General features: G+C 36.3%; 1 protein-coding gene across 1 annotated transcript in view; it reads right to left on the reverse strand.

Moving 5' to 3' along the window:
- Positions 1-22,113, reverse strand: part of SLC26A7 (solute carrier family 26 member 7) — a 113,216-nt gene that overhangs the window by 62,302 nt on the left and 28,801 nt on the right. The window contains exon 5 of the mRNA XM_077876295.1: positions 2,393-2,557. Coding sequence (XP_077732421.1) covers positions 2,393-2,557 — 165 coding nt within the window. The remainder of the gene's footprint in view (positions 1-2,392; positions 2,558-22,113) is intronic.

A 22,113-nucleotide genomic window follows, 5' to 3' on the forward strand; every position in this document is an offset into this window, starting at 1 on the left:
AGGGAAACATTCCCCTATCAGGCTACCTTGCTTCTTTTAACAGAACTAGAAAAAGGAGGATTATTTGTGCGTGTGAATATGACTGGAAAGGCTAATTTGTACCCCACTCATATTTCCTTACACTTCATGAGCACAGATGAGCACACCATTCAAGGAGGTCAAGACAGAACCTAGTGCTGATGTGGTTCTGTTGTGTAGACCCGGTGTCACCAAAAGTCTTAACTGGACCAGTCACCTGATGGCTTATAGCTACTTTGGTCTGCTTTTGTTTGATCTGGAGCTTGGATTATGTTGCCTCCAGGCTCAGTTCCAGTGTTCTTGTTTTAGTTTTAAGCTCTCTTAAAAATGAATGAATCATTGAGCAGGATATCACCTAAATAACAAAAATTCAGAACCAGCTTCCAGCTCCGTGTTGCCAATCTTTATTACCTACTCAGAAAAACACACATTTAAGCAGATAAATAATACTACTTTCACAAACCCAAATGGCAAATTTTAAAAGTAGTCATAATTGAGTTGACAGTGATACGGTAAGAGTGCAATATTCATTAGCACAACTTTTCGGATTGAAATTTGGCAAAAATTGTATACCCCTTTGATCCGGAATTCCATTACTAGGAATCTATCCAAATGAAATAATTAGTGACGCAGATAATACAAATAACAAAGATACTCATGAAGCTGTGCATAATAGCAAAAGACCGTAAACCACCTCAACATCAGCAGTTAGATAAAGAAATTATTGTACTTCTATGTTAAACTAATATTTAGTCTTTAAGATTAAGAAAATTGAGGGTAGGAATATTGTCATTATAAAACATTAATGTTATTTAGTATACAGCATTATATTGTGGGAGTTCAGAATATGCCACCCCAAAATAAGCCTCTTTGACATAAGGATTATCCTCAGTTTATTATTTTGAGAAACAGCAGACACAAGGAAGCTCTGAAGACAGAATAAGTTACCCTTTTGTGAGGGAAATTAACATTCATAAAGGAAATCTCCACTTGTAAGTTGTCTCCCTATCTGTACCAAAAAGGAAAGGATGACTCTAAGTCACAAAAGAGTCTTATCAATGGAGGAGCAACTTAAATCTGCATAGTAAACCTTATCCTTGTTTACAGGATTTTTTTTTAATCTGTGTAAATATTTTATTGTTTTCAAATAGGATATTGAGATTTACATATTATTTTAAAGAACATGAATATACAGCTAACTGAAACAAAATACACAAGGAGCAATGAGACACGAGATACAATGAGAAAACTGGAGATGTTTTAAATTTAATTTGCTCTACGGGGATCATCAGGACTCCTGGATGTGATGTTGGCATGTGTATGAGATATTTTTTCTGTAAGTTCTAGCTGACATCCTTCCAAAGAGCACATGGTACTACAGCATCTAAGAAATCAGTGAATAACTAGGTTTTCCATCTTATCAAAGTACAAAGCATTAGTTCAATTCCAGGCCCTCTGCGAGAATCCAGTATCTATTTTTACTAAGTTCTTTGATGAATTTTATTAAGAACTTATTGAATCAGAAAGTGATTATTGAATCACCTTCCCATAACTTGGCTCCCCACACTCTTTCTTCCTTTGTTTTATGTGAAGATGATCTTTATGACCAAATTCTAGCCACCATGTATATGAGATATACTTGTTGGTTTTCTCTTGTTAATCTGTTTTTCTGTGAAAGGGGGTCCTCAGCTCAGAATCTAGAAGAGTAGAAGAAAAATATCTTTTTTCCTTCTCTACTACATAAAATTAAGTAAAATGAAGTTCGGTTGCCCTCAAGTTTATTAACAAGACATTCGTTGTCTTATAAAGATCCACAGGATGTGACTTCCTGAGTAGTCATAGATTTTAGGTCAGTTTCAGAAAGAGACAGAAACAATAGAGTACTATTAGGATAATATTTTGAAGTTGGCCATAGGTTCCTCCCTCAGGTTCAAGTGACTTTTAATAACTGATTGTCTGCTATTGGGGATCCAGCCACCAATTTTGCCCAGGCCTGTGATTTGAGCCAAACCAGAGTTCACAAAACTGAATGAATGTGGTAGATTGTACTGTAGTTAACTTGGGCCACAATCCCAGTAGATGGCTTCCATTAGAAGTTGGCAACATATCTGGCCCTCAAAAAAATTCCAGTTATTTTTTCCAATCATGACCCCAAATTATATCATACTCAATTTTTATAAAGAGTTGCTTCCAAAATGAGTAGATAGAACTCATTAAATTAGTTTCATAAAATTCATTAAAAGTATCCTACAGATTGTACTGAAGTTGTATTAAGTTCCTGTAATATAGAAAAATCTCAGTGTTAGAATTAACCAAATTCTACTTTGTGAAACACACTCCCAAATATATGAACAAAGACATATGGGAAACTCACGTAAAAGAATCCAAGCGGTCCAGATATATATGGCATTTTCATTCCCAAGAGATACTTGACTTGTGAAGTCACGACGTGGGTGGCAGCCCCAGTTGTCATCGCACTAATCACAGGCTCTGTAAGCAGGAATGTGGCACTGCCCAGTTGTAGCAGAAACATGGCCACCTAAGAGGACAAAGGAAAATGACATTTCCCAAGGTTCCTAGAGTTAATTTCTGACACGTTTCATTTTCATTTCATACAGACATAAAGAACTGATGTGAAATGGGTTCCTCAAATTTTATATATTCAATATCTTGAGTCTTCTTGAAAACATAACTAGGTTCCAAGAGTTTTCAAATGTCATTGGGTACAGTGTAAGTGCTCCAGTTAAAGTGAACACATGTTTCCACCTGAAAACGTACTTTTCCTTTTTTTTTCTTTTTTCCTAATCACATATATAGGTCACAAAAAGGGGAATATGCTCAAATCAGTTCATATATGGGGATTTTTTCCCTGGGGAAAAATTAAATTTGTGTTATTATATTTCAATTAAAAAAAAATTCAGAGGGACATGATTCACTACTCCACACCCAGTAGGCTTAAAACCTCAAAAACATTGAAGAAAAAAGCCATTTCTGGAGTTTCTCCCAGATTTTGAGAAAACGGAACACTTTTTTGACTAGAAACTCTGTCAAGTAGCTCTACATGGTCAATATTAATAAGATAACAGGACTTACTTGCATGTAGAGAAGAGCAAAAGGCAGAGATAGATTAAAGATATATGAATTCAGAAGCCCAGGAAACAGTAGAAAACTCATTTTCCTTAAACAGTCCCTTGCTATTCCTAGCATCATGCTTTATGGCAAAACCATGTCATGACTTAAAATTATCAAGTTGAAGTAAAAGCTGTGCATTGAGCTCTGCTGGGCAAAAGATGGACCAGAAGAATCAAAACTCTCCTCTCTCACAATTAATATAGCAACGGTTAGTGTTCTTCGTTCACCAGAGAGAGCTTTCAGAAGATGACCCATCCTTTGACTGAACACATCTGTGTACACTCGATCACAGAAACTGAAAAATATAAAATTCAGTGTTTTGAAAGTGACCTTAAATGACATTCATGAGTATCCACACTGGAAAAGGGAACAAAGTGGGTCATGTTGATATGTTCCCTCAATGTGTTAATTATAATATTTAGGTCGGGTCTTAAAATTCCTGCTGGAAAATAAGATTAATTATTAAAAATCAGAGGAAAGAATAGCAATGAGATCTCCTTCTATGAAGAGCTCACACTGATGAAAAAGAGAAGTATAATGTGCTACCTGGTAACATGAAAGCATAAATTGCAAAATATATCATTTCTATCATATTCCAAGGCCCTGTGACCAAAAACAACCATTCTCTGAACTTATATTAGAGTTTCCTGGGCTCATATCTGAAAACTTAAGTTCTAATCATGGCTCCACTATATCCTAGTTTTGTAACTATAGAAAACCTACTGAAATTTTCTGAGCCTCATTGCCACCTAAAATCATTAAGGTGATGTCTACACTATCTGTCCTGTAGAATCATTATAAAATGAATATGAAGTAATGTAAGAAAGGGAACCTGTAAAATGTGCAACATATGTGATGCACCAGGAACATCATGCGGTATTGTGCATATTCACCCAGTAAGGAAAAAACCAGCCACGGTTTTGAAAACATAGTAGAGGCCACACCTCATTTTCCAACTCTGGAAAACTTGAAGGAATTTATCACTGCAGAAAGAAATGAAATTGTTTGCAGTTTAGCAGCCCCCTTTTATACAATATGTAATAAAAAAAAATAATATGGATTGCCAACATAGAAATCAGGCAATCTGTTTCTGCCAACATAGGAGGCCAGAGCAGCAGCTTCTGCTACTAACATTTTTTTTCCAGAAACTATGTGTGTGTTTGTCAAAGGAGAAATGTCCTGAGGGAAATATGCAATCAATGGTATAGGTACAAATGGAACACACTGATCTTCTTGGCAACTCTTGATTCATAGTCTGTTGATTTTCATCCTGAACACACAATCAGTTAAGAAAAACATTGAACCAATTTTCCCCCAGTGTCTATCTACTAGAAAGTAAATTCCAGCTTATGACATTAACTCTTACAGGCCCTAAGGATAAAATTAGCATATTATTGGGGTCAGATGAACACTAGAGAGTTGGATTTTCAATTCAGCTAAATGCAGCCTACAAGCAATCCAAATCTTTGAAATTGTGAAACCTGTTTGCCTATATGGAATTTTATGCAAATGTGGAATGTTGGAAAGTTCTTATCTCTATGCCAAGAAATCTTATCTTCATTTCTTTTGAGAAGCAACCTCTTTTGGGAGGCCTTGTGTAAGTCATCACCATTCTACCTTCTGTTTATTACTTGTTTCCTAAATTCTAGCACCTTTCTAGAAGAGTTAATGATTTTTCATGGCCAAGAAACAAAGGTCACTTAGCCTGAAATCATTTACCCACCACTTCCAGCTAACCGCTGTCTGCCAGTAGCAGCTTCTTAGTCATTTTCACAACCTGAATGTTAGAAATGGAAGGGTCCAGGAAAGTACAAGATATAAAGAGTTCAGCCTTTTCATACATTGAAAAGACGTATACCTGCCTTACAACAGAAACCAGAAAAAATGAAGTACCCTCCTTAAAACTTATCCAAAAACTCAAAGTGTTTTTGTAATATACTACTTGTACACATTTTTATGCTTAAAAAAAAAAAATCTTCCCAGCAAGAGATAAATCCCTAAAATGGAGAATTCTTGACTCAGAAAGGTCAACAAGCCCCTTAAGAGCTCATTTCTGATACAAGCCATTGGGTATGTGAAGGATGATTGCAAACATGTGAGATTTTACTGAAGAAAAATTACTCTTTTCTGGATGACAACATTCTCCATAACCCAAGGCAATGGCAGATATTTTAAGGAGGAGAAAGAGGAAGAGGAGAAGGAAAAAGGAAAAGTGAACAATAAGAAAGAGAAGAGAAATTCAAGAACTCCTCTTTTCCCACTACCCAAATTTTAACAGTTTATTCACATCAAAATTAGGGCCCTAATACAGAGGCTGATTGATGCACACAGCCTGAAGGTAGCAAGTACTGATGCAACAAAGGTTTTGCAAGAAGCACCCCACAGATGGATGTGGCTCCTAAGATTATCTTAGAATTTAAGTATGTGAAATGAGGACCCTTCTAGACTATTTTGCTTGGAGGCCCAGTATTTAAATTTTATACCAATGTTTAGTATTTTTTTTAAGCTAATGACTTAATAAACAGCCACCTCAGCTCCTTTTGCTAATAATATAGATGACAATAATTCTAAACTGGCTAGCGAACTCCCAAAATTTGGCCATGCAATGTTTTATGAGAAAATAAATTTTATACAATCAATATACTTCAGCTGTTTGTAGTAAAGCTGATGATCTGGGCTAATGCTGAAAACCTCTGACACACATTATCAAGGTTCACTAGCGTGATACTATTGGGTAATGTTTCTATAAACACCATGTGTTCTATATAAATTGAATGCATCTCAGATTTCAGGCTTTTTTTTTTTTTTTTTTTTGCAAATGGCCTTAAAATAGTGAAAAAAAGAAAAGAGTACATAGTAAACAACTATACTACCCAAGTGGATAGAATACAGCATGTATTTCAGGTTTTGTTAGTTTGTTTGCAATCTGTTTTTTTTTACATTATCCCAAGTCATTCATTTGTCTGTTCAATAAATATTTACTGAATACCTACCGGGGGCAGGTGGAGCATTGTTGCAGAATACAGAGATAAAGATAGGGTTCATACTTTAAAAACCATTAAAAGAGAGGTGAAATGAAGATGCTGGGAGGGGGCGTTATTAACCAAAAACATAAAGAACTGCAATGTAGGTGTTGCTCAGAAGGTAGTCTGAGAAGCTCTTTGAGTGGGAATTCAAATGCTAAGTAAGAGCTTGTGTTCTTTACTGAGCAGCGAATGCAGATTTGGGGAAGAGAGCTAAATCACTCATAACAATAGGAGATGAGAGTGCTCCATAGAGGATACAGCAAAAAAACAAAACAAAACAAAACAAAACAAAACAAAAACAAAAACCCTGTGTGGCCAGAAAACTTGAGAATGAAAAAATGTCAAATGGATACCTATAAAGTTATACACTGCAAAATTGAGAATATATGAATGAAGACAGTCTAAAAAAGCTATATCCTGCATGATTCCTGCATGTGATAGTCTAGGAAAGGCAAAACTATAGAGACAGTAAGCAGATCAGTAGTTGCCAGGGGTTTGGGAGTGGGAGGATGTGTAATAGAAAAAAATACATGGAATTTGCTAGGATGGTGAAACTATTCTGTATGATACTGTAATAGTGGATACATAACATAAGCATTTGTCAAAACCCATAGATCTTTACAGCACAAGAGTGAACCTTAATGGATGAAAATTTTTTTAAACATCATTCGGAGGTCAGGAGATCCCAGAATGGAATGCAGAATATGGCAAAGAATCTGACAACCACTGCTGTGTTTACTATCTCTATAAATTTTGCCTTTTCCAGAGTGTCATTTGAATAGCATCATATAATATATAGACTTTTCAGACTAGCTAAATGGATGAAATAACCTCACTGAAAGGGGTGGTAAAAAAAAAATCGCTCATGTGAATAACTCTGGAAATGAGTAAAGTCTGTAAAATCAATGATGAAAAAGAAACCTGTAGTCCAGCTATCCCATGGGACAGGAGCTAACTCTGAAACCACTATACATATATACTGGAATTAAAGATTAAGTAGATGGGTAGTGAATGGTGGGAGCCAGGTTTCTCACAGTTGGAGAAGTTACAGACCAGTAAGGGGAGGCTAGAATGATTGATGTGGTAAGGGCTTAGAGTTGGGGATATCTGAGGACTCATGTTTCGAGATAGATAATATGTAGTCTGCCTCTGATTTTTTACATTTAGCAGACTGTGCAATACATTTACTCATTGTGTTACTTCTAAAAGCTAACAAATCTGGAAAATGTATTAAGTTTGTTCTGAAAAATATAAACTCAGAGCGGTAGCAGAATTCTTCCCCAAATTCCCACCCCCCAATTATTCAATAAAACACTATTTTATGAAGGGATTTTGCAGATAACATTAAGGTTATGGCCTTTACAACAGGAAGAGTATGTTAGAGGAAAAAATAAAAATAGATACGTATAGGAACAGAGAGATGTCCGCATTTATTTCCTCACTCTGTCAGCAGAGAGGACTAGAAACAATGACTCCCCATTTGCAAGAAGCATACTTAGCACCCAGACCTTGATCTCGAGTACCATTCTCTAATAAAAGAAACCAAGGCTCCTCAGAGAAATGGTTGATTCTAGGACTAGAGAAGGAAATATACATTATGAGCCTGGATCACCTTGTAGTGGCAGAAACAGAGGAAGTGCTCCCAAAACAAACAAACAAACAGGGGTATGTCAAGGAGGGACGTAGGAGCCAAATGAAAGATTTCCCAATGCCCAAAGCTAGAACAATTTGAGGATCAACGTAAATAAAGTAACATTGGATTTTAACCCACAGGATAAAATATTCTTGAGTCCATATTGATATAAATAATTGATTACAATTTTAAAGTAGGGGAGCTGGGAAATCTGCAGTGTAAATTATTATTCCAATAATTTACACAGACACTTCCCATTCCTTACCTCAACTCCTCACTTAAGGTTAACTCCTACCTCTTAAAGGTGGGCTCTGCATATTGACTTCTTTCCAAAGAATACAGTAGGGAAAGGAAAGGAAAAGAGAAACTTTATACTGATGCAACTTGACAAACACTAGTTCAGCCAAGTGATGAAGGTTAACATCAAGAATGATAAGTTATATTGATAAGTCTAGACTCCTGATATGATGTAATCAGAATGTCACTCTATATCTATCTCCCTGGTCTTCCTCCTAAAAATCCAAAACCCCAGTCTAATCATGAGAAAAATATCAGACAAATCCCAATGGAGGGACATTCTACAGAATACTGACCAGAAGTCCTCAAAACTGTCAAGGTAATCAAAAACAAGAAAAGTCTCAGACATATTTCACAGCTAAGAGAAGCCTAAAGGGAAATAGGACAATTAAATGTAATGTGGTGTACTGGATGAGGTCCTGGAACAAAAAAAAAAAATGACATTAGGTGAAATTAAGGAACACTGAAGACTACATGTGGGCTTTAGTTAATAGCAATGAATCAATCTTGTTCATCAGCTGTGACTAATATATCACACTAATGTAAGATGTTAATAATAGGGAGACTGTAGGTGGATGGGGTAGGTGGCAACTCTGCTCTCTTTGCAACTTTACCGAAATCTAAAATCATTCTAAAACAAAAAGTTTTTAAAAAGGGAAAGGAAAAGAAAACCTCCTCCACATCTTCCACAGAATCTTCAGGTAAGTCAACATCTCTCCCCATCGCGTGTTCCGTGCGTGACGAGTTCCTGAGTGCCGCACACATGGGCATGGGGTAAAGAGGGACCCTCCGAGGAGCTTCAGATGGCTGGGCTTCAAAGGTATGATGTGTGTCCAAACCATACCAAGACAAGCGTGCGCACATATAAAAGAGAGGAATAGAAAACGTGCCATAGATTTCAGAGGGAGAATTATGCTGGATAGAGGTTAACTTGTACCATGACACTAAGGAGGAATCCAAGCGAGAGAAGTTATTAGAAAGTGTTCCAGAAAGAGGGAAGAATCTGAGTATGAAGCAGGACAGCGTGGGATATGTTCAGAAGACGCAGAGCTGCTAGTTTAGAAGGAGCACAACTAGCCTAAAGGGAGTAATAGAAGATAAAGCAAAACATTTTGAAGTCAGAACGTGGAGCACCTTAAGAGTAGTGAAAAGATAGTTTTGCAGGAGTGAGTGACATCACTTTCCCATACATTTATTAAACACCTAATTTTGCCAAGAAGTGTGTTGTACACTGGCTCAAAAATCAGAGCTGGGCTTTGGAAGGATTAACCTGATTATAACATGTGGAACAACTGGCCATTTAAAAGGTCAGGATAGGGATCCCTGGGTGGTGCAGCGGTTTAGCGTCTGCCTTTGGCCCAGGGTGTGATCCTGGAGACCCGGGATCGAATCCCACGTCGGGCTCCCAGTGCATGGAGCCTGCTTCTCCCTCTGCCTGTGTCTCTGCCTCTCTCTCTCTGTGTGACTATCGTAAATAAATAAAAATTTAAAAAAAATAAAAAATAAAATAAAATAAAAGGTCAGGATAAGGGATCCCTGGGTGGCGCAGCGGTTTAGCGCCTGCCTTTGGCCCAGGGCGCGGTCCTGGAGACCCGGGATCGAGTTCCATGTCAGGCTCCCGGTGCATGGAGCCTGCTTCTCTCTCTGCCTGTGTTTCTGCCTCTCTCTCTCTCTCTCTCTCTCTCTCTCTGTGTGTGTGCGACTATCATAAAAAAATAAAAATAAAAAAATAAAAATAGATAAAAGGTCAGGATAAGAGGAGTAACTGAAGGAAAAAGGACCAAAAAACAAACAAACAAAACAACTAAACTGGACACGGCAGGAAGGGAGAAGAGAAATGAGCCATGTGTTGGATTATCCAGAGGCAAATTGATCATACATACGCTTAGAAAACACAGTTTATTTTTCATTTGATATTTTTATTGTCAAGTGTATCAGAAATTCACTGGGCTGTATTTTTATTTTTCACTGGGTGGTGGCTGGGGAATGGCAGTGGGAAGAGGTGGGAGATTTCACGGACTAGGTCTTCACATTTCAGCTAGACAGCTCTGACAACATTCATAACCAAATTAGAAAATTATAATATATTTTCTTACTCCTTTTTCATTAAGAACTGTTTACAGTTTAAACAGATATAAACACATTCCCTATCTTCTGGTCAGGGATAAAGGGAGAGAATGGTACATTAATAAAAGTTAAAAAAAATCTCAATTTAATTTTGGCTGCTTCACATAGTGATACCATTAACATTTAATTGACCTTTTTCTTATTCAAGTTATTCGACTTACATTTATTAAATACTAGCTAGTGGAATTATAAACAGTCTCTGCTCTAGAGACTCTAGAGATTCCATCTAGAAAGGTGGGTGTAAATATGTGGAAAATATTTCTGTAGATTGAGAAGTGCTATCATGTAAGTCATGAGCAATGTTTTACCGAAGGAAGTGGGAGGAACCACATATAACCATGTCCAGAGATATCAGGGAAGGCTTCTCTGAGGTGATTATATTTAAGCTGAGCCTTGAGAACTATGCAAGTGACAGGGAAGAGGACGTTGAGAGCCTGGAGAATGGCAGGTGTACAGCCAAAGCCATTGCCCCACCACTCAAGTCATGCCTGGCGACAGGCTGCTGCTGCTAGTAAGCAGGTCAGGCGTGAGAAAGAACCAACACAATGCCTGACCTTAGAAGTTGCTGGGACTCCTAACTCTGGGAAATGAACTAGGGGTGGTGGAAGGGGAGGTGGGCGGGGGGGCGGGGCGCGTGACTGGGTGGCGGGCACTGAGGGGGGCACTTGACGGGATGAGCACTGGGTGTTATTCTGTATGTTGACAAATTGAACACCAATAAAAAATAAATTTATTTAAAAAAAAAAAAGAAGTTACTGGATGGTGTTTTCCTTGCTTCCTAAGTATGAGCTTAGAAAGCCACGTCGCTAGCATAGCAGTTAGGAGACTGTACACTGGAGCCCAACTCCTACTTGGCTAGTTCCTAATGACGAGATTCTAAATAAGTCACTTTACCTTTCAGTACCTTCACCTGTATAATGGGAACAACAAAATGATTTATTTCATAAAATGTTGATGGGATTGAAGGCGTAAATATATGCAATAAGATGAGAACAGAGCTTGGCATATAGTACAATGCTAAATATTATTATCATTATTTTTAACTTGAAGAATTTTCATTTTTATAATTTTAAGGATGTTATAATTCTACTTTTATGTGTATTACTTCTTAGCTTCACCAGGTACAAATACAGTTAGAAAGATTTAGATTAAATAGAGTAATGACTTCCTGAGTATAACGGTTGTGAAATAGTCAAACATCATCAAGAAAAATTTTAGATTATGTTCCCCCTGCACTTCAAGAAGAATGAAGTCAATGATTTTTCTGGAAGGAGTATGTATATGATGTGTTGGATAGGCAGGGTAGACCAGTCTGTATCTTAAGTCTTTCCTATAGTCATGATCCCACTATTTAATACGCCCCCAAAATGTTTAGTACAAAACCAAAAGCAAATGAAAATCCATTTGGGTCTGCAGTTGGTTTCTATCATTCCTGAAGACATAAACCTATGTGTTTCCAGAATGCACCGGACAATAGTACAAGACTCTGCCACTAAACACCCCATGCTTGTGCAACTCTCAAACAAAGGAGCTGTATATCCCCATGTCCTCCAGGGCAGAAGCCTTGTCCCATAGTCGCTTCAGAAAAGTAGAGCTTGGGAAAACTTCCAGCAGTAAATGGGCAGGGGACAGTCCCAGACCCTTCTCAGTTCTTGGAAAAAGGAATGGGCAAAATGCCCAACATGAGAATAATAAAAAGCTACAGGGAGAAGAGAACAATGGTTTTTAAAAGTGACTTAACTTTTATTGAGTGTTTGTGTCCCCAACAGAAATGCTTACTGATATTGGCATTTTAAAGGGCTCCTCTTTGCCTTAGAATTAACACCTCATTGCTCTGACTAAGCAAGCGATTCCTCTCTTGGCTGCTACTGTTTTTTGGCTAGAAAATGTTTCTTTTTAATTTTTTTTTGAAAAGTAACACTACTAGCACAAAATTGCATTACTCCCAGCAGAAAGCCTTTCTTTGCAAAATGAGACACTTACTGTACCTTAGAAATAGATGGTACAAGTGGAAAGTAAAAGATTCCCAGCCCAGAAAGTTCCGTTTCAATCAGATACTGCCTGAGTTCTAATCATAGAGGTCCTTTCTATGTTACAAAACCATTACCAAAAAAACCTAGAAAACCAACAGCAATGACGTTACACAGAGGAAAGTAAATCAAACCAAAAAATAATATAGCATTCACTCATTATAACATGTCATCCAATGGGCATATATTTCCCCATTGGAAAAAGAAAAAAAAAAGCTAAATGCTTATATGTGACATGTCTGAGTGAATAGAACTAGGAGACAAATGCATAACTGCTGTGCTCTGTATTGGAAATCCTCAGGTTGCTATGAGAAAGTCGAACCAGAAGGGCACTGTTTTTATGAAACTAGAAAATGCAAACTAATCTACAGTGATTGATGGTTGAAGGGAGGCGGGAGGTCTTAAAGGAGTGAAGAGAAAGTCAAGTGTCAAGGAAAAAATTGTGGGAGTCACAGATATTTTCACTATCTTAACTGTGGTGCTGGCTTCCTGCATGTGTCAAAACATCAAATTGCACACTCTAAATATGTGGAATTTATGTATGGTAATTATACGTCCATAAAGCTGTTTTTAAAGGGCCCATAATCTAATCTGCAACATAGAAGCCTATCACATTACATTATTGTGGTTGTATAAGTGCATTTTATACTAGCAATATAAAAAAAAATGGTAAGGGAGAAGAGAAACAGGAATCATGTCCTTGCCTGAATGACAATGAATGAGAGATACGTGAATGCATTCATGTTTATGATGTACACATAAACAGTTTACCTAAAAGGTAATCAAACCGCTACAAGGCAAATCTCTGTATTCTGGTGAAAACAGCCTATAGTAAGGAACGCATCAAGAAAGGCCAAGTAGACAAAAATTAAATAATAATATTGAAAACTTAATAACTTAATCAATAAGGTAGGACTTACAGCTCTACACTAAGAGACTATGCCTCTTCTCCCCAAGCGCTCATGAAACATTCACAAAAATTGATCATATATTAGGTTACAAGAAAAACAGCAGTAAATTAGAAAATGTAGAAATATTACAAACAGCTCTCTCTGACCACAATGCAGTAACGAATTATTGGCAAAACTGAAAAACAAAAAGCACCATTCATTTGGAAATTTAAAACCTTTTCCTAAATAATTGTTGGGTGAAAGGGGAAATATAAACCGAAAGTACTGAATTTTTTTAAAGATTTTATTTATTTATTTGACAGAGAAGGAGACAGCACACAAGCAGGGGGAGCAGCAGAGGGAGAGAGAAGCAGACTCTCTGTTGGGCCGGGAGCCTGATGTGGGGCTTGATCCCAGTACCCTGGGATCGTGACCTGAGCCAGAGGCAGATGCTTAACCAACTAAGCCACCCAGACACCCCAAAAGAGCTGAATTTCTAAAATGTATTGACAGTTAAACATTATCAGAATGTATAGAAAACATTTCAAGCAATGAGCATGGGAAAATTCACTAAATTCACTAAATGTATTTATCAATAAAAATTTTTAAATTATAATAAATGATTGAATTCCCAACTCAAAAACTAGAAAAAGAACAACTAAACTAAAAAGATAGCAAAAGGAAATAAAAGCAGAGGTAGCAATAGAAAAAAGTAGACATACTGCTTCAAAATCCTAGTTTTTAAAAAATAATTAAAATAGACCAACTACTAGCTAACTTGATCAAGAAAAAGAGTAAAGTACAAATATAAAACTAAAAACTGTCAAAGCAGAAAACTTTAAAACAAGAAACTTTAAAAATCATAAGAAATCAAAGACCTACATATAAATAAATTTGAAAAGCTAAATAAAAAGGATAATATTCTAGGGAAATACAGATTACCAAATTTGACCATACTGGAGACAGAGTGCTGCAACTGACAGCTTCATAAGAAACAGAGAACATTATCAAGAAATTACCACCAGGGGTGTCTGGGGGGTGGTCAGTCGGTTAAGTGACCTCCTCTGGCTCAGGTCATGATCTCAGGGTCATGGGATCGAGCCCCATGGCAGGCTCCCTGCTCAGCAGGGTGTCTGCTTCTCCCTCTCCCTCTGTCCCTCCCCCAGCTTGTGCTCTCTCTGTCATAAATAAATAAAATCTTAAAGAAAAAGAAAGGAGAAAGAAAGAAGAAAGAAAGAAGAAAAGAAAGAAAGAGAAAGAAAGAAAGAAAGAAAGAAAGAAAGAAAGAAAGAAAGAAAGAAAGAAAGAAAAAAGAAAGAAAGAAAGAAAGAAAGAAAGAAAGAAAGAAAGAAAGAAAGAAAAAGAAAAGAGCACCAGGAAACGGATCACTTCAATGGGAGATTTTTAAAGGGAGGATTCCACAAACCCTTCTAGTCCTAGATCCTCTAGAAGCGCTTAAGAACACTAGGAAAAAAAGGTTGAGAAGAAAGTAAAACATGGATAACTAGACCTGATGCAGAGAGCACAAAAAAGGAAACTACAATCCACTAGCACGGAAGAAAAATGATGCTAAAGTACTAGATAAAAAATTAATAAATGGAGCCTGGGTGGCTCAGTCAGTAACGTATCTGCTTTTGGCTCAGGTCATAATCTTAGGGTCCTGGGAGGGAGCCCCGCATGGAACTCCCTCCCAGGGCGCCCCACCCCACATCCAGTTCCACACTCAGTGGGGAGGCTGCTTCTCCTTCTCCCTCTGCCTTTCCTACTGTTTGTGCGCTTTCTATCTCTCTCAAATAAATAAATAAATAAATAAATAAATAAATAAATAAAATCTTTAAAAAATTAATAAACAGAATCCAAAACCACATTAAGAATAAAATACACCATGATCAAGTGGGAATTATTTGGTCAGTTCAATGTTAGGAAACCCATTAATATAACATAACACATAATAGATTCCAGAGGGAAAAAAATCATATGATTATCTCTATAGATGCTGAAAAAGCCTGGAGCGATATTCAACACTTTTTCTGATTTCTATTAAATACAGAAATATATAAAACGATAAATAATTTATTAACATGGTAAAATATATACATTCTATTCTCAAGTCTAGCATCTTAATGGAGATTTAATGACATTTTGAGCAAATTAGAGAAAAGGCGGAAAAAAAAAACAAAAAACCAAACCCTACTGTTTCCACTATTATTTATCATTATAGCAGAGGTACCATCTAATGCAATTGAACAAGAGGAATCACGAGTTATATTAATTTGTAAAGAAGTAAAAATACCTCTAGAAAGTACTAGAAAATCAATAAATAATAAAACTTACTTAACTAGTAAAAAAAAAACAAAAAAGACCTCAATAAGGTGTCAAGATATATAATGAACAGACCCAAGCACTCCATATATACATGTACACAATATTAGAGCTTGCTTATTCACTCTCCTCATCCAAAAGTAATATTATTTTTTCTTGATAATGACATGTTCAGTCACCCCTCTCCCCACTAGACTATATCCCCTATGAAAAGAGACCTAAGCCCATCCTCCCCCTCCTGTATTCCCTATGTCTAGCAGATAGCTGGCTAGAGCAGAGGTCCAAAAATTATTTCAGGTCTGGCACTGATGTTGAATCTTTCTAGCAACTATCACAATTTTTATCACTAGCAGAATCCCAATTTTGTTCACTTTTCTTTTTGTGAGATATTCAAGGAAGGAGTTTCTTTCTACATCCCAGAGGTGAATTTTAATTAGTCTAAGACAAGTATGGTGATATCCTTCCCCAACTCATTGGCAATTCTTTTAAGAATGACCATGTGATCCCTGGGTGGCTCAGCGATTTGGTGCCTGCCTTTGGCCCAGGCCATGATCCTGGAGTCGCGGGATCGAGTCCCAGGTCGGGCTCCCGGCATTGAGCCTGCTTCTCCCTCCTCCTGTGTCTCTGCCTCTCTCTCTCTCTCTTTCTCTATGTTTATCATAAATAATTAAATAAATAAATAAATAAATAAATAAATAAATAAATAAATAAATAAATTAAAAGAATGGCCATGTGATACTTCTAAGCAGGAGGAATCCACCAGGGACTTTCTGGTTAAGTTTTTATTCCCGATAAAGACACGTACAAGGAGAAACTGCCATTTTTCTGTCTCCATGTGATTTTTGAGGACATGGTGCCTGGCAATTGTGCAGCATTTTGAAACCAAGCAGTCATGAAGCGAGGGGTCACCCTGGAAGAAAAGTAACCAGCCCAGGGTAGCATAGCAGGAAGAAATAAAAAACATAGGCTATTGAGGAAATCATAGTTACTGAATTAACCAACCGGGAGCTCCACTACCACCAGAATTCTTGTTATATGAAACACTAAACTCCATTTTTAAGCCACTTTTGTGTATATATATTTTCTCCAGCTGACAGCATCTTAACAGATACATTTGTTAAATAAATAAATGAGTGGGAAAAAATCAATAGCTTTTATAGACAGAAACAATAACTAGCCAGAGGATATAATGGTAAAGAAAGCCATGTATAATAGCAACAAAGATGATTAAATACTTAGGAATAAATGTGCAGAATGTGCATGAGGAAACACTCCTGAAAGACTTGAAAGTCTAACAAAAGTAAACTTGAACAAAAACAAAGTCACCTGTTCTTGGATAAGATAATTCCATGTCATAAAGATGTCAATTAAAAATAAATAAATAAATAAATAAATTTAACACAATCCCAATGAAATCCCAATAAAAATATCAACAAATCCCAATAAAAACATCAACAAATTCTTTTAAATGGAGCTAGACAAGTTGATGCTAAAGCTCAGAAGAAAAAACAAACATGTAAGAATAGGCAGAAATACACTAAGACATAAAACCTAGAAAGACAGACTAATCCTACCAGATTAAACCATACTACAAGTCTGCATAAGTAAAACTGCCACAAGAATACATCTATAGACCAGTAGAATAGTAGTATAGAATAGAATAGAATAGAATAGAATAGAATAGAATAGAATAGAATAGAATAGGTCTAAATAAATATGGAAATAGTAAGGTGGCATGATAAATCACAGAAGCAAAGGTAAAATTTTTAATTAATGTTGCTGGGCAACTAGGCGGCCACTTGGAAAAAAAATACAATTAGATTCTTATCTCCTACCACACATAAGAATAAACTCCATACTGATCAGGAAAGCAAAGATTTAAAAAAACTTCATATAGAAAATAATTTAATAAATTTTTAAAAGTATGATGAATTCCTCTGTACACTTAGTGCCAAGGGAAAGCTTCCTAACATTGACAAAGTCCAGGGGTTTAAAAAATGGTTAATAAATCTGACTACATAAATTTTTTCAACTGCATGGTAAAATAAATTGCATGCCAATTAGACTAAAACACTTGCAGCATATATCACAGATGAAGGGCTAATATCCATAATACATAAAGAACTCTTAAAATTTGAGGGAAAAAGACCAAAACCTTCAGAGAAAAAAAATAGCAAAATATATGATACAAAATATAATTCACAAAATGAATACAAAACGGCCTTAACTATATTCAAGATGTTATAACTTGACATTACTCATAATTTAAAAAATCCAAAATTACCCTTGAATATGATTTCTTATCTGATTGATTAGAACTTAGAAGTCTGACAACACATTCTGTTGGTGAGGCTGAGAGTGCTCTCATGTATTTCTGTAGGAATGCAAACTGCTACAACTGTTTTGGACAGGAATTTAAAGATATCTAACAAAACTATATATGCATTGACCTTTTTAAACAATATTTTATTTAAATTCAATTTGCCAACATATAGTGTAACACCCAGTGCTCATCCCATCAAGTGCCCTCCTTAGTGCCCATCACCCAGTTACCCTGTTTCCCCCCAACCTCCCCTTCTGCAGCCCTTTGTTTCCCAGAGTTAGGAGTCCCTTATGGTTTGTCTTCCTCTCTAATTTTTCCCCACTCAGTTTCCCTCCTTTGCCATATAGTCTCTTTCACTATTTCTTATATTCCACATATGAGTGAAACCATATGGTAATTGTGCATTGAGCTTTTGATCCAGTAACTCCATTCTAGGAATTCACCTTGAACAGACACCACCACCAATATGAAAATACATATGCATATGCATGGCAACATTGTTAACAAATACAAAATGCTGGAATCAAATGCCAAAATATAGATGTGTTGAATAAGCAATGGCATATATCCGCACAATCAAGCACAATGCAGCAATAAAAAATCATGAGGGGCATTTCTAGGAGCTAACATGGAATGATTCCCAGGATATACCCTGGAATTTCCATGCAGCAAGAAAAAGCCCACAAAAACAAATCAACAAAAAAAACCTTCCAAAGATAAAATTAAAAAAAAAAAGAAACAGAAAGAAAAGTGCTTATAATACATGACACATGAAGGATTAACCTCTTTAATATTCAAAGAGTTCATACTGATCCATATGGAGAAAATTAATGATCCAATAGAAAGATGGGCAAAGGATAAGAACATAAAATTCATAGGAAAGCAGTAAATGGCTAATAAACCTATAAAAAGATAATAAAAGAGTATCAAAATAAAGCAACGATCTGTTAAGTGAAGAAAATCAAATACAAAAGAATGCTACCTTTCACGTAAGAAAGAAAGGTAAATAAGAAAAAACTCATTTTGCAAAAGTATAAACCAGAAATGAATGAGACAGGTTATCCATAGGAAGTGGGCGAGAATACAGCAGAAAGGGGGTGGGCTGGGGAGAAGGACAGTTCTCTGATGTACCTGTTTTCAGAGTCTCCTCTTGCTATAGTAATTAAGTCAACAAATGTCAGACTCAACTCTTTTAAAATCACAAAATTATTACTTGGCATGATGTCTGCTATTTCTTGATTTTCAGATTCTGAATAGTTCATTTTTTTAATTCACCGGCTTTTCTGCAAATCTACCATGTGCAGAGTGCTAGGCTAAGTGCTACGAAACTGGAAAATAGATTAAGGTACTGTAATTAACCTCAAATACCCTCTGTTCCAAATAATATCTTATGTAGAAAACAAACCAAAAAAAAAAAAAAAAACAAACCAAAATATTACAGATGTACAGAAAGTTGGAAGAAAAGCAAAAAGGAAGCAATTCTCAAAAGAAAACCAGAATTTTAAGTTATGAAAACAGTTTGCTGTTAAGTATACATCTTAATTCTAATTCATTGTTTATGCCATAGTTTCTCCTAAAAATAGTATCAGACAGGGGCACCTCGGTGGCTCAGTCGGTTAAATGTCTGCCTTTCGCTTTGGTCGTGATCCCCAGGTCCTGGGATCTAGCCCCACATCAGGCTCCCTGCTCACCAGGAAGCCTGCTTCTCCTTCTACCCCTCCCACTGTTCGTGCTTGCATGAGTACACTCTCTCTCTCTCTCAAATAAATAAATAAAATCTTTTAAAAAATAAAAAATAAATTTAAAAATAACATAGAAACGTTAAAATTAAAGAGAAGAGCATACTAGAATCATTAAAACAATGTTAAGGAATGTAAGTCAAGTAAAGAAGCAGAGAAACAGTTGCATGGGAAAGGAAGTTAGATAAATAAAAGCAACAATTTAGGGAAAAAAGTTATTGATGAACTACCAGAAGAGAAGGCAAAAAAGGAAAAGCACTAATTCACAGAGACCTTATTATGTAATTAAAAAAAAAAAAATGGCAGATCAGTTCATCAATCGAATGTGTTGGCAGACATTGAAGAACCTGTTTCCATGACCTCGTGTGACACAAAATACAAGAAATGTCTGTATAGGTAAGCCTCTGGTAGCAGGGTTCTCAGTTACTTACAGCTGACAGCGTTTCCAACTGATACACAGTCTGTGAACCAGATTAGATGTGACTGTTTCAAATGCCTTAACAATATAATTTTATTAACCTAAGTATTTCCATCAGTTGGAATTTAAAATAAATAAAACAAGGTAAACAAACAAACACCGTCTGCATTTGTAGAAGCCAGACCTCTTGGGACTGCCCTCATATTCAGTAGATTTCAAATCTGAAGGAGGAAAGGAAAAATGACCGAAAAGCTGACTCTAACAGATCCAACAGACCCTAGGGTTCTGGTTGACAATGGACAGATGAGTTTGGAGGTCAAATAAAGTCCAGCCATCTGTTCAAAAATTGGCTAAAACGTGGGTCACAGATCCAGGATCAGAGCTAAAGACAAAGGAAAGCAGATGTTTGTGAAGTTATAAGACAAAATATGCGACTCTCTGGATCAGATTTTACGTGTAATAAAAGTCTATGAAAACCAAATTATTTTTATTATCTTTAATAATATCCTGTTTTACTCTCACGATTCTAGGGAGTTTCCGTCCGAGAAATGAGACGTGTATTTTTTATGTTGTTAGAATCATGGCTTTTACTTTTATATTTTATTATCATTTAAATTCTTACTACAAATATGCTAGACAATAACAAAATACCTGATGATTGTTTTAAACTATGGACAATGGAGAAAAAAAATAAACTATGGAAAGTGGTTAAGGTAAGACTAAGCAAAGTTTGCTGGGTCTTATTGTTAGTTACACTTTCCTGGATTTTTATTTTTATTCTTATTTTTATTTTTTATTTTTTTACTTTCCTGGATTTTTAAAAATACTCATATGCACCTTAAACTACTTGTTTCATGCTTAATAGAATAAAAGTTCAAACCTAGTAAAAATAATAAATTCAAAGAGAGATATTAATGGAAAAAAGTGGGACCAGAAGGAGTAATGATATTATCTTTGCTATGTGAATAGAGAGATTTTTATTTTATTTTAAATGAGCAGAAATTATGGAAAATCTATACCAAATCTACGGCAACATACCCATTTTTGAATCACCTATTCACACGGCTGAGGGGTTCCGAGGTGGGCACAGATGACAGGTCTCACAGTGGCCAATCGAGGAAGAAGAAGCCACTAAGCTTGCCTGTGCAAGTCTCAAAATACATGGACATCATCCATGTTTAAAAAAATAAAATGAAGGTTACAGGGTACTAAGGCAACCAATTTGCTGTAATCATGAAAGCGGAGCCAGTGCTGCACAAAATACCTATCGGCCTTCTGGTCTGGTGGCTCCGAAGCAAAGCTCCACTCAGATGGTCTATTTTTTAAAGAACTGGGAAGAGTTGAGTTAGTACTGGTCTTACATCCTAAATTCTCCTGCACTTTTTACATTGCTAGAACACAATATAATTCTAAAAATTTCTGTTTGCTTCTCGCTAGATCACATCTTTTCTTCCAAATTTCCAATTCCAGGCAATCATCAACTATTCTCCTCCCCTCTTGATCTCTACACCATCTTCGACCTTGTAAATGAGGTTACACTGTAAAACAGAGCCTCTCTCAACCCAGCAAACAGCCATCCAGGAAGTTTATGTACCTACAGCTCGGCATCAAACAGAAGAAGTCAAAATGGCTAGCAGACAAATTCCACGTCTAATAGTCAGTACTTTCCTACATTTATTTTATATTCACTTCTGAATTATCTAATTTTGATAACTATTAGAAACAGCTAATTATTACATAGTCTGATATTTTGAAGAGATAGAAAGACTAGAGCAGACTCAAAAAAAAAAAAAGCTCAAAAAAAGCTGCCTGATATTGAAAGAGGCAAAGTCTGTGAGTCCAAAGACCTCACACCTGTGAGGCAAAGTCTGTGAGTCCAAAGACCTCACACCTGTGAGACCTGGTCTAGCACAAACAAAATGCCACTTGTTACTGCTATCGGCAGTTATTATCATAAACTCTGAAAATTGGGAAGGACCCTGGAAACCTGGTCACATCTCTTCTCATTTCTCATTGTAGGAACTTCTCCTACCTCATCCTACAGTGATGAGCCAGTCACTGTATGAACACAAGAGCTTGTCTCATTGTCTTATAAAGAAGCCCATTCCATTTTGTAGAGCATTTTTTTTAGAAAGCTTGTTCTTACGTCAAAAACTGC

Source organism: Canis aureus, chromosome 28 (genome assembly GCF_053574225.1).
Source record: "Canis aureus isolate CA01 chromosome 28, VMU_Caureus_v.1.0, whole genome shotgun sequence".
NCBI lineage: Eukaryota > Metazoa > Chordata > Mammalia > Carnivora > Canidae > Canis > Canis aureus.